The 14488-nt window shown below is 41.8% G+C and overlaps 1 protein-coding gene across 3 annotated transcripts in view; it reads right to left on the bottom strand.

The window, feature by feature from the left end:
* Positions 1-14488, bottom strand: part of SEMA5A (semaphorin 5A) — a 427518-nt gene that overhangs the window by 42951 nt on the left and 370079 nt on the right. For 2 of the 3 annotated variants that reach the window (XM_081053769.1, XM_081053770.1), the window contains 2 exons: positions 7839-7856; positions 7461-7608 (listed from right to left, as the gene is read on the bottom strand). In XM_081053769.1, the coding sequence (XP_080909895.1) occupies positions 7461-7608; positions 7839-7856 (166 nt within the window). The remainder of the gene's footprint in view (positions 1-7460; positions 7609-7838; positions 7857-14488) is intronic. The other variant, XM_081053771.1, reaches the window with a different exon arrangement.

Below are 14488 nucleotides of genomic sequence, written 5' to 3'. Positions count from 1 at the left end.
AGGTACAGGAAAATCTTTATTATGGAATTTACTGGTGAACTGTAAAGAAAAATCTTTGCGTGTTTCTCACTTAAGTCACTTTTCCAGCAGAAAACATCCATTCATGAAAGCTCCCCTTTTCAATTAACTTTGCAATCACTGTATTTGAATTTTTATAGACAGAAACAAGTCTGATTTTTTGTAAAGCCAAGGAAATCTGTGCAACAGACTCTTCCAACATTATAAATAAAACATTTTTTTGTGAAATACTCCAGGTCTCCATACCAACTGCCATTTCCAGAGATTACAGATGATAATTTATATGTTCTAGGGGCAGACTTTTGATAGATTAATTCCTATAATCCATCATTTTTTCTTTTCTCTTCCTCTGCATCACGCATCATTCTTTTAAACTTGATTGCCAAACTTCCAGTGCTAAATTTCAGAAAACTTACACTTTTGTAGCCATCCGCTGTACCACTTGATTTTGTGTCCTGATATTAACTTTTTCTGAATACTAAAAGCCTCTTTTAACAAAATGTGACCATCTTTCATATCTGCAAGCTCTTTACTGAGAAATCTCATAACAAAAGAAAGCAAATTTTGCATCCTCATGCTTATAAAGTTCTAATATCGAGTTTCAGAGAGGGAAATCGATCATTTCCCTTGTGAATGAAGAATATTTGGAAATCTGAGTGTATGCATTTTATGAGCACAGTGGAAGAGTTCATACGCTGACCTTCATGAAGGTCAAGGAGGACTGTTGAGCTTTCATGGTCATAGAGCACGTGAACATTTCAGGTTATCTCCAATAGGTACAGCAATCAAGGAACAGTATGCCTTTTAATATTAGTTGTGAAGCTGCATTTGAGAGGCAGACTCTACAAACAGGAAGGGAAGGAGAAAGTACACACCTCAAGGAGTAGCTCATGCAAGGAGACCAGGCCAGAGGCCAGCATTGGTGACAGCTTTCCTGATGGTGCTAGGGGGAGCAAATAACCAGGGACGCGCGTCTTGGCCCAAAGTGAGATAATAACACTTTAACACATACTTTAGTGCAAACTGGCACTGTTCAATACCTGCAGTTTCGCATATGCTGGGCTTACATTGTACAAACGGAAGAAAAGCAAACAAAAGTCATCAAACATGGAGAGAACTTCCTCTCTGCCTGCCATTCTCCATGGCAGGACCACAGATCTCGAGAAAACTGCTGTTCAGAAAGGAGGAAACACTAAATATGAAAACAAAGGAAACTAACAACTATAAACTAGCAAGCAGCCAACGTCAAAAGTACTTGTTCAGGTTGAAAAGCTTTAGTCTTTCTCAGTTTAAATTTCCTCCATATTTTATGCAGAAAGGAGGTGCCAGCTGAATAGAAGGAAGTGCCATTGCAAGGAGGTTGTGAATCGCTTGAAGACATTTTAGTACTAAAAAAAATAAAGGGGACACTAGAGATAACTTTATCAATTAAGGATGGAAGGAAATGAGTCTTTCTAATAAGGTTTCTTGGCATCCATCCAGTTTTATGAGTGTGGGAAATGAGCTCCTGCTGGGTGATCTCACAGTTCTTGACTCATTATCTTCTGAGGAAGCCACAGAATCCTAGACCTTTTTAGGACCTTAGGATGACAAAGCCTCGATATGGGGTCTTGCTCTGCTGGCTGCAGGGTTTTAGGTACATAACTAGTTTCTCTAGGCCGTGATTTTCTCATTTGGAGAATCAGGAATGCATGAGATGACACTTCCAACGCATTTTGCCAACTCCAAAGAGGTACACAAAAATGAAGTATTTTGTAATACTGTCATTATTTTCACCTGTTTATGCTTCCTATTGCCAGTTTTCACTTGCTCCTAAATTTATCCATAGTGCCATAATTTGATATAAACAATTTTCAGTGTGTTCTATCAACTCTGATGAACCTTCACAGAATCGCTTTGACCATGTGGATTGACTTTGATGTCTTTCTTTTGGACTTTTCAGGGCTGGATGTGGTCCGGTTCTTTTGTAGGAAGTAGATATGCTTTCTGCTGATATTGTAAATGATAGCTTTCGATCAAGTGTTTTACACTATGTGTGATATTTCAGCAATAAATATAGTGCCAGCAATACTATGTCTGTTTCTGTTTTGGAATTCTCTTTGCTGTATCTGACACCTCCTTCAGCGCTATTCTTTTACACATCAGCTAAGCCTTTGAGGAAATCTTCAGTGACATTAATTTGAAAAGCAATTCTATTTATACGACATGACATTTTCTATCATTTTTTTCCTTCAACGTGTTGTAATTTTCAGCCAAAACAGAATTAAGATTTGTGTTGTGAGTTTATCTTCAATTAATTTCCATGCTCATAACAATCTCCTAATGGTACTCTCATGGTTGGCTGAAAGAACGTGATCACAATATTATGAAAACGAAGGGTGCTAATGAATGAGAGAAGCCAAAAAAATGAAAAGCCAAAAAAGCTTCTCTTTCTTTTGAGAAACACTTTGTACTAAATAAGCATAAAGAAAAGTAAAGACCCATCATTTATTACTCAACAGTACACCAAAAAACTACGCGAATGGAGTTGTGTCACTAAATTCAATTCATACCCAGAGAACTAGTTCTCAAATGCTGACCTAGTCACCTACTAGCAACTGACTACGGGCCAAATCCATTCATCTTTCTCAAGTTGAGTTTCCCCATCTCCAAGTAGAAGTATTAATGAAAGGTGCCGAGCAGGGATACAGGGAGAATAAGCATAACACATTTTCATTGCTCTTCGTGCAGTGTATGGCATGCAGTTGGCACTAAATAAAAGTTAATTATTTTATTATGTAACACAGGATTTCAGTTGAAACCCAAACATGGTAACACACGAAAACATGCCTAAATGATAAGTAAGGTATGCTTAGTTGTAATTTCATTTACTATTTAATTTGACATTATGCAGTGTTAGGATTTGTGAGACTTGATCTAACCATTATCACTATGCTTACTAGACATTATCTAAACAAGTTAAAAATGAAACATCAATAAGCGAAATACAATTAATATAAAATAATATTTATATTTAATACATTAATCTAAAATATTGATAATGTTTCTATATTAATTTAAAAGTAATTTAAAATATAGTAACATATAAAAAAATCAGTTGTTATTGCTGTATAATTCAAGAATGGAACTTTCCCCCCTGCTACCATGCACTGGTGCCAGTAATGACAGTGAAGATAACTTCTATGTTATGAACGCCTGTTTTAGGTTTGTCACTGGGCTGCGTTATACTGCAAATATCATACTTTATATGTAATCTCCTACACAGCCAGGTATCAGTGCCTCATATTTCATTTGGGGGTGCAAACTGCAAATGGGGAACGGCACCTCAAGTGTCTTGATGACTCAGAGGCAGTGCCGGGACGTGGGCCCCACCCATCTCACCTGCCCTCCATGCTCTCCCCACCCGCTCCATGAGGCCACATGTGTGAAGGGACCATGCGGGATCTGGGCAGGAACGGCGAGGAATCCCAGATGCCCCTGGGGTTCTAGGTAAGCTTCCTTGACAATGGGGAGGAAACACCTGTCCATGAAGTGTCCTGGCGTGCCATTCCACCTCACCAGAGGTCTCAGACACAAAGGAAGGGTGTGTCCCAGTAAAGATTCCTCAGCCAGCCAGCTGGACACATGTGCCACCAGGGTCCAGAGAAGGGACCCCAGGATCACAGAATCAGCGATTTCAGGGCCCCAGCAGGCTTGACCCCACACTTCATGGAGGAAGATAGAGGCCCGGAGGACAGTGGGCGGGCCTCAGGGTCACACAATTAAGTGTCTGCACAAGACCAGGTCCTCCTCTATGTCGGTCAATCAACCCCCACACAACCCAAGGCTCCACAGCCCCCAAGCCTTCAACATCTGCAACTATTGTTTTTCTGTAACTTTGTTTTGGTAGTAAGAACATTTAACATGAGATCTACCCTCTTAAATTTTTAAGTCAGAACTTGTTCACCTTGCTTAACTGAAACTTAATTTCCCCATTTCCCTCTCCACCCAGACTCTGGTAACCAGCATTCCACTCTTTGATTCTATGAATTTTACTATTTTGGATTGCTCTAATAAGTGGAATCACACAGAATTTGTCTTTTTTGTGACTGGCTAATTTCACTTAGCATAGTATCCTTCAAGGTTTACCCATGTTGTCACGTGATACAGAATTTCCTTCTTTTTAAAGGCTGAATAGTTTTCCATTGTACGGATACACCACATTTCCTTTATCCACTCATCTGTTGATGGTCATTAGGTCATTTCCACATCATGTCTACTGTGAATAGTGCTGCAATGAACATGAGAGTGGGGACAGCTCTTCAAGGTCCTAATTTCAACTCTTTTAGATGTGGAGAAATTGCACCCCTTGAATGCTGTTGGTGGGAATGCAAACAGGTGTAGCCACTATGGAAACAGTATGAAGGTTCCTTAAAAAATGAAAAATGAAACTACCTTATGACACAGCATGCTCAAGTCTGCATATTTAACAAAAGAACCAAAATCAGGATCTTGGAGAGATATTTGGAACTTTCAGAGCAGGGTTTCATAGGGAAAAACCTAATAGTTCTCAATGAGGGTCCTTAACTGTCTAAACTGAACCACTCCCACTGAGATTTAAATAGAGACTTGGAAACGTATTCAAAAACAGGACATATGAATTTCACAGGTGAAACATGGGAGACCTTTATGTGAAATATCCATTTCAAAATGGTGGAGCAAGAAAAGATGCTCAAGTCTTTCATATACTGGTCATACTTGAACTTGGAATCACCTCTTTCTCGATAGCCTGCTGTAGTACTCAGGAAAAGTTCTTATGCTTTCCACAAACATGTCCTTTACTACGTATATAACATTTCATTAGCATACTGTCAGTTTTAATAAGCGTGAGCTCAGAGAAGCAGTTGAAGCCCAGGGATAACAATTAAAGAAACGAGTGCAGCAAGGAGAACTCACAGTGAAGGGCTGGAGAGGTGAGACCTTCAGCTAGAACCTCAAGGACATCACCAAATTTGACACTTGACAGCAGTGGTAGGAGGGAGGGACTGTCACCCCTTCTTAGCGGAGGAGACTGAGATTTGGAGACATGCACTGACTGCTCATCCAGCCAGACACAGGCAAGGTGTGTCTTGAACTTCTTGACTCCAAAATAAATTACCTATACTTTATAGCTACTATCTTGATAATACACCTCCATCAAAACATGCTTTGTGGCCGAAGATTTATATCATAAACTGCAGCTGGAATATGAAGATCAACACATTCCTTTAAACAGTGATTATTTTTAATAAACTTCTTAGGAATTTTACTGGTAGGATACATTTTCTAAGAAATCCAAAAGAACCAAGCCCCACCTTCATCCCGCTTAGGTCATGCAAAGAGCATGGGTTGGCATTTCTGCAGTAGAAGAGACAGAAACGGGAAAAGTCACGGGGAGGAAAATAAAGGTTATCCTCCTACAATGAAAGAGTTAGATGGCTCCAATCTGCCACCATATCATCTTCTTGGAAGCACATGGTCAGGAGATTAATTGTGGTGGGAAAGAAGAAAAACAACTAAAATACCTAAGAACTGACATTAGGTTCATTGGAGACTTGCATAACATTTTTCTGGATTTGAAACCTAATGTTTTATTTGTTTCATAAACCATACTTCTGAGAACGTGGACATAAAGTAATACGTACATTAACATTTTAGGAAGACATTCGAGTTTTACATTACTTACATGTAAAAATACATTTACATGTATTCCCCCACCACATACGTGCACCCATACACATACATTCCAGTGACTACATCAGAGATATGCTAAACTTTCCTTAATATAAACTTCTTTCTTTCATTAAACTGTTTTTAAACGTAATTATTGAAGTCAATTTGCAATGAAAAAAATGAATGATTGGAAACGTTTTCCGAGTTTTTCATATTATAAGGTTTTAGAAACTAAAGTGTAACAACAACTTGGGCCATCCATCCCAGCGGACAAGACAAACCCTGTCCGATTCAGGCATGGAGCTCTCATGTTGCAGATGCCCACCCACCGGAAATAGGAAATTATATATTCAGCAAAACATAAAGCTACCAAATTTGAATTGTTTTCCTAGAACAAGGGAATGCTCACAGATTTACCCATACATTTTAAGAAATAATTTTAGATTTCAGCACCCGAAATATCAATAAATATATCATTGCAAATTGGACATTGATATTTTTCAGGGTTCAAATTTAGTTCAGGCTGACCTGGAAAGAGTCCCTTTTTAATCACTAACAGCTTCTATTAAAGCTATTGCAGTATCAGCCAGTGCAAAGGGGAAAAATGTAATCGCAAATCCCGGTAACAGAGGTCTCCTTGGGTCGGAGTAACATCTGACAAAGCATCTCATAGCCCTCTTCCTCTCTCCAAATTCCTCAAGGCCGTTGGGGGGTATGTGGTTTTTACGTCTCACAAAAACCAGCCTTACAGCAGCACAAAAACATAGCTCAGTCTCATCAACCAGGGGACCAAAATGCTGCAAAGACCAACTGAAACGAACAGTGAGGAAAAATGCCAAGCTAGACCTTGCTGAACTTCTCCCCCAAACACGCTCCCATCGCTGCACACACTCTGCGGTGCCAGCACCAGGGGAAGGTGAATGAGGTGCCAGCCCAGGAGGCTTTTAGGCTCAGGGTTCCTGACCGATGGTGCAGGAAGAGCAACAACCGGCCTTTGGGAAGGAGCTTGCACTAGAGAAATATTATTTGGGGCTTCAAAGTGATAACGAAAAGATGAGCTGCTAAGGTGGAAGACAAACAAAACTCTTGAGTTATCTTTTATTCCCTCTCAATTGGCACCAGTGGACCTGACAGTGACCCCATAAAGTTTCTCACTACTCAGTGTCTCAGGTTCATCTGTGTTCCATACATTAGTGTAGGCTCAGTATAGAGACCTTATCCCATTTCCCCAAATCAAATACTGTGACCAGAATTTTAAGCAGGCTGAAGTTTTTGTCATGATTTGAAATGTCATGACAGCTCAGAAATGGGAACTGAAGAACTCTGGGGCAGCATACCCCATGGGTGACTATTTAATTCAAGAAGCTTCCAGGATACTCTGAATTTCCAGTCTTTCCTCCAAGCATTGTCATTAACCAGAGAAACGTATGTGATTCACAGCATTTAGTGTTTGCTAGGCACCTAGTCAGTGCCAAGCACCTAGTGTGTGCAGAACACCTAGTGCGTGCAGAGCACCTGGTGTGTGCATAACACTTAGTATGTACATAACACTTAGTATGTTAAGTGCATCACACTTAGTATGTTAAGTGCATAGTATGTTAAGTGCATAGTATGTTAAGTGCATAACACTTAGTATGTACCAGGCACTTAGTGTTTGCAGTGCATCTTGTGTGTTCAGGGCATGTGGGTAGGAGAACATGCAGCGTGTGCTGGCTCTGCTCTCCCAGCTGCAGGCCGCGAGCTGTACTCACCATACTGCAGCCCGCGCAGTCGGGCCCATTCTCACAGGTCCTGCGACGAGCTTGAATGCCGCCCCCGCACTGGGCCGTGCACCGTTCCCAAGGGCCCCAGCCTGTCCAGAACATGTGCGGGGGGCACAGCAGATGCTCATTGCAGTATCTGTAATGGGGGAAGCAAGAGGACAGGGGACGGCTTAGTGCGAGGAGCGGCCGCAGACCCTCCACGCTCCGTCCCTGCACCAGATGTCGCACACATGGGCATGCTCCGCGTGGACCGGGGTTTTGCAGTTGAAGTGGTTGCACAGGGAAGGAGGCAGAGGTGGCGCTGGCCATGCCGCGTGTGCACAGACAATGGGATGCGCGGGACAATGACGGTTGTGCTAAACTCACACTGCAGGATGGGTCTTCCTGTGCAGCCAATTAAAGGAGAAACAAACAAAAGGAAACCCTTCAAATAGACACCCCAAAATGAGGACACATAGAAAATACCTCGGTAGGGCATTTCTCTGCTAAACATAAACATTGAAAGATAAAGTAGGTTCTGAATACAACGTCAGCAAAAGTGTATCTGGATTGCATTTCTCACTCATGAATCAAATAAGGCTCAGAATCCTATTACTATAAGAAGTTACAAAAAAGTTAAAGCCTGAATTTAGCATGAAGCCTCATGCAATCACTTGCTGAGGTTAGTGCACTTTCAAATTTATCTGTAGACTCCCAGAATGATGCCCAACAACCTTAATTTAAAAGACCACCAGTTAGCTAAATAGAGTTGAATTACCAGTTACAACTACTAGTCCTATTTTTTAGCAATTGAATATACTTCTAAATATACATTCATTCTGGCAATGTTTAGCCAAATATACAAGCCCTTCTTTAGCTGTAGATGGATCAAGTCTCCCTCAGTCTTTAGTACTGCAAATGAAACGAAGTGAGGGGAACAAATAAACAAACAAACAAAAACAGGAAAGAGCCTGGCATTTTATGGGTTAGAGCTCATAGGGAGGAAGACGCTGCTCTGAACTTGGCCAAATTTAGCGTGATACATCTGACAACGTAAGGGCTATTGACACCCAGCCCTCCATCTACTAAGCACAAATGTAGCTGCTAGAGAACCCTGGAACGCAAGGTTTCCCTGTCTCGCCACCCCAGGCCATCTGCCTTCAAAAGCAGGAGGCCGGAGGGCCCATGCAGGAAGCTCCATCAGTCACCTTTAATGTCATGATTACTAACAAGCACTTACTCCTGCAGGGCGCGTGCAAAGGACGCTAGAGAGAGTGCTTCCTGTCACAGGTACTTACAACCTGAGGTGGGCACAAGCCCAGGATGTACAGCGGAGAAAGCACAATCTTTAATGAGCAGAAAACAGGGGCAAATGGCAGCCGCTTTCCAGAAATCAGGAAAAGTAATTTGGGGAACCTAGTTTCCTGAAAGCAAATGCTGGTAAGGTTCAGTGGTTTTTTTCCAAACTAGGAAAAATCCATGGAATAGTGAAGGCTTCAGGAACAGCAACGAAAAATAAAAAGCCAGGCCAAGCTGAAGGGGGTCAATAGAATGAGGCAGATGGAGCATTGGCTGACATTCTGAAAAAAACTGGAAGGTAGAGATGGGAAGAATGAAGTAAGACAGGGGACTGAGGAAAAGAGAACAGAAAAAGGTGACGGGAAGTGGAATGATCTATCTTTATGGATAGGGTGGAAGAACTTGAACTTTATTTACAAGAAATCAAGGAAATCCCACAGAGCTCCAGAGACAAAATAGCATCGTCCGAGTCAAAGGGTGGACACTGGTCTCCAGGGGTTGGTGGCTCATCTCACTGGCGGACCCGAGCCTGTGAGATTTAAGGAGCTCTCCATGCTTGAGTATGGAGATGGGTGAGGCCACCAGCAGGAAAAGTTGATAAGGTAAATATCAGCCAGGAGAACCTGGATTGCAGCAATCCAAGGGAGAGATTCCAAGCTAGATAAACATGATGATGGTGGGGGAGAATAAGAGATATTTATGGGGTTTGGCATCGTGGGAGTAAGATATGGCAATTGTGTGAATGTTTAGAAAAACAAACAAACAAACAAATAAACAAAGTCCAAAGTCAGCCTCTCAATTGAAACTGGGAAACACCCTTACTTCCGGAGGCAGGGTTGAAATGTCCTGGCATGAGAAAGCCTCTAGAAAGTCAAGAATCAATCAGACAAATGGTTTCATTTCTCTAAATGTTCACATAAAGTAGCCCATGAAACTGAATAGTTATCACTCTTCTTCATCTTTTCCATTTTTGAAGCAAAAAGAAACATGAGGTTTCCTTCTTAAGAAGTCATATACAATCTCCCAGGGCCCCGAGTCTCAGGGCTCAGGGCTAAGGCCATTCTTCTGTGTAGGAAAGTAAAGGAGAGACCTTCTAATTTAAGAGAGTATGACCTCTAGATAAAAGAGCCAAAACAAAATTGTGGATACAATAGATTAAAGGAATGTGACTTTAGGAAACGTGCACACGTTTAGAGTTACAATAAATAAAACATCGCGACTGCTGGCTGACTACTAACAGTTGTGTTGGTGCATGGACTGTTTCAAGAGGAAACTGCCATTTGTTTGGAGAACACATTTGGAAGGAGCAAGTCAAGAAAACTCAGAACATCAGAACTCGCAGCATTTAATTCAAAATCTCCACATGTAGACAGGTGAGGCCACCAGCAGAAAGAGCTAATGGGGCAAATACTGGTCAGGAGAACCTGGATTGAAGCAATCCAAGGGAGAAATATTCCAAGCTAGAAAAGCTTGACTGCGGTAGAAGGAGAGGAAGCGATATGCATGGGGTTTGGTAGCTTCTTTCACTGTGGGCAGAAGAAGGAGTAGAAGACTGTCTCCTGTTTAAAAGCTGACCCACTAACATTTAAAAGGCATGGACCTCCTGGAAAGCCTTGGCCCTAATTTTTGCTTTCGAAAACACAAACAAACAAACAATAAAAGAGTAGAGAGAACAAAGGAAATACAAGACCCTTGACTTTTAATGAGAAGCACAGTAACCGAGCTACCATTTCCCCACAGCAAAATAAATCATGGTGCACACAACTTTCTCCCATTTGCCTGAATTAGTCCAGCTCTGAAAATGCCCCGTATGTTATGGTAGCTAAAAATGTATTGCAGGAGAAGCTGAAGTGGTATGAAACCCCGAACTTTCATCAGTTTCATAGGTGTCTGCTTTTAAAGTTGCCCCCGACCTGCCTTCCCTTTCTTTCTCTTTCTCCATCTATAGTAGTCCTGGGGGAAAAGCCTCATCAGGATATGTACATGTCACCCTTTGTAAGGGAGGTCAGAAGGGAACCAGAAATTGCTGGGCTAGCTTTGTCCCTTTACGTCTCGATTTTCACTCACAAATCCAGCAGGAGAGAGTCTGCTCAGAGGCAGAGCTCCTGCAAGCCCCTAACTGATTCTCTACAATTTCAGGGAAGTAGGGTCCCTTTGGCCCCCTTATTCTCCCACTCCACCAACAAGCGATCCTAAGGGAAGCACTCTTGTTGAACTACTCTTTCATGGTCACAAATACAAATGGAAGCTGGAAGTAAGTTACTATGGTGACTCTGCTTGTTACAAGATTTGTATCAATTTATGGGTAAGATACCTACACAATAGGCCAGCTGTTGGATCTTTTTGCTCCAGTCCTCTATATGCAGCTGGTTTTGACCAAATAACATGCTAAACATTTTTGAAATTTGATGGGCTCTCTTGGATCTCTAGTATCTTAAAGCATGGAAAATCACAGATGCATTTCATGAGGCATTAAAAATTAAGATGTTAATTTTGCCCATGACTGCTCACTCTCATTTTGCATTTAAAAGATAATTAGTGACCCAGCAATATGTCTCCATAAATTATCCATTTTTCCATAAACCTCATCTGTGTGAAAAGAATTGCTTTTCATAATCCCGTATAGACTAGATTCTCAACACTGTCTCACATTTCTTTTCCTATTTCTTTCTGCTGTAAATTGTGTTCTGTTCCGGTTAGGTCCGTGATAGCTTTTCACTGCATTCTGCCAGCCTGCACCAATCAGAGTCCTGTCAGAACTATTTCCTCCTTGCTTCTTTCTAAGTGATTGTCCCTTTGCTGAGCCATACTGAAATGATGGAATCTTTTGTGGCACCAGAGAAATTGGACATACATTGAGTTTAGAATAATATTAATTTTCACCCCAAATGAAAGCTAAGAAAACCCATTCGGGGAGAGGAAAGACTTGTAAAAAGCACAGTTTTGGCTCACCTCAGAACTAAGTAAACACACCCACCAAGGCAAACAATAATCGTATTAAAAAAAAAAAAAACACATTCATTCCTTTGACTTTTAACTCTAATGTGGTCCCCACGATCCCCACTTCCTAGAACTAACACTGTGTGGTCCCCTCCCATTCATGCTGGGGGGACTCGTGACTCGCTCCTGACAGAATGTGGCAAAGATTGCAGGATATCACGCCCATGATTATGTTACATAAAGAGGGCGATGCCCTTTCAAGAAAACTCTCCTTGGCTGGTTCTGAGGAAGCAAGCAGCCAGGTCGGGAAGGCCCAGGTACCAAGGAACTGAGGGGAACTGAATGTTGCCAACGGCCACAGGATTTGAAAAGCAGACTCTTCTCCAGTCGAGCTTCAGGTAAAGCCACAGCCATGGTCTATACCTGGCCTTGTGAGATCCTGAAACGCAGGACACAGAAGATACAATGTGTCCAGGCACGAACCCACTGGAACTGTGAGCCAAGAACCACGTGGGGCTTTAGGCAGCTGAGCTGGTGGTAATATTACTACATAATAACCAGTAAAACAGATTTTGGTACCTACACATGTGGCACTACTGTCAGAAACACCTAAAAATGGGGAAGTGGTTTGGGGACCAGGGTAGAAGCAAGTAGAATTTTGAGCAGGGTAGAGAAAACCTAACAGACTGTTAGCATAAATGTAGATTTTGAGGATGCTGCCAGCGAGGATTTAGAAGGAAGAAGGATAAAGGACAAGCTCAGCAACAAAAAAATCCACCCAATTAGAAAACGGGCAAAGGACTTGACTAGATATTTCCAAACAAGACTACAGATGGCCCATAAGAACATGAAAGGATGTTCAACATCATTAGTATGTAGAGAAATGTGAATCAAAACCACAGTGACACACCACCTATTATGTCTACAAAAACTTAAAGTAGCACGTATTGTTGGTAAGGCCGTGGAGAAATTGTAATCCTTATATGTTGCTGGTAGGAATGTACAATGGTGCCGCCGCTGTGGAAATCAGTTTGGCAATTCCTCAGAACTGTAAACATAGAATTAACATATGACCAAGCAATTCTACTCTTAGGTATATACACAGAAGAAATGAAATGGGAACTTGCACAGATACCCATATACCTGTGTGCGCTGCAGCATTATTCACAATAGACAAAAGGTGGAAATAACCCAAACGTCCATTGATGGGTTAATGGCTAACTACAACATGGTACAGTCATACAGTTGAATATTATTCAGCCTTAAAAAAGGGAAAGAAGTTCTGACACTGACTACAACATGGATGAACCTTGAACACAACATGCTAAGTGAAATAAGCCAGACACAATAGGGCAAATATTGCATGCTTCTACTTATACAAAATGTCTAGAATAGGAAAATCCATAGAGACAGAATATAGCTTAGAGGTGACCAGGGGCTGGAAGGAAGGGGAAATGGAGCGTTGTTGCTTAATGGCTACACAGGTTCAGTTTGGGGTGATGAAAAATGTTTGGAAATAGACGATAGCTGTGGTTGCACAATAGTGTGAATGCAATTAATGCCACTCAGTTGTGCACATAAAAATGGTTAAATGGAACATTTTGTGTTATATGTATTTTATCACAGTTAAAAAGGAAATAAGAGCATCTTACTGGAAAGTGGAAGAAAGAGCCTTGTTATAGTCAAGGCAGAGAGCTTCTAAAATTATTGCTGAAGTATTATGGGAAGTTGAACGTGGAAGTGTGAACTAGTTATATACTTAAGGAAATTTCCAGGTAAAGTATTGGAGCGGTTTCTTCTTGCTGCTTATTGTTAAATGCAGGAGAAAGAAAAAAAAATTGGGGGAAGAAAGATTAAACAGAAGGAACCAGGACTGAACAGTATTAGAAATTCTGAGCCTCTCCTGATGGCAAAAGATGCTAAAGAAATAGCTTCTGAGCATTGGCAGGAGTGATCGGCATAGAGTAAAAGGCTGAGGATGTGGCTGTACAATCTTTTGTTAAACATCTCAGAAGGATCAAAGGATCAGAATAGTGTTCAGTCACACAAAGGGTCCTCTCACAAAAGATCAAGAGCAAGGGTGTGTCTCCCAGACTCTCTCAATCACAGGCGAGCTACAGGGTGTTGCCCCTCAAACATCTGGACACCATCCCCAGGTAGAGAAGGACCAGCTCAAAATGATCTGTGGGTGTACTTTTGTTCAGTGAAGCAAACGACACGGAAATCCAGCAAGACCCACAGAGTTTATTTCAGCAAAAATACCAGCTTGTACTGAAAGGTACAGAGAAAGTACCAATGAAATGTGGCTGTTGGGAATCCAAAATTCTACCAGCAGGAAGCAGGCTGATGAAAGCACCCAGCAGCAGGCAAGCACATGTTACCTTTTAGGCGGAAGGAAGGAAGGTTCAGGAAGCAGAACTGAGCGCCTAGAAGGCAGAGCCAAAAACCACGGAGAATTATGGCCAGGCCTTGAAACTTCCTGGAGCACCTCCCAGCACCTGTCTGGCTAGGTTTCAGAATTTCTGAGGAGCAGCGATTCCTGTGTACTTTCCATTTTCCCCACTTTCAACAGAAATGTCTGTGGCTGTTGCCCTTTGCTGGTCCCACCATTGCACGTTGGGTGTGTTGCTGGCAGATACCGTGTCTCTCCTTTTAGAGGTTGACAGAGTGAGAGGAACTACATCCTGAGGGCCTCATTCACATTTGGGGCTGATTTACATATGGTTCTGGAATTTGGGGAGATGAATTCATGGCATAAAACTTGTGGGGACGTTGGGAGTTGATGAAATGCATCTTGC

Source organism: Rhinolophus hipposideros, assembly GCF_964194185.1.
Source record: "Rhinolophus hipposideros genome assembly, chromosome: 7".
Classification (NCBI taxonomy): Eukaryota; Metazoa; Chordata; class Mammalia; order Chiroptera; family Rhinolophidae; genus Rhinolophus; species Rhinolophus hipposideros.
This window is presented reverse-complemented; position numbering and strand designations above follow the sequence as displayed.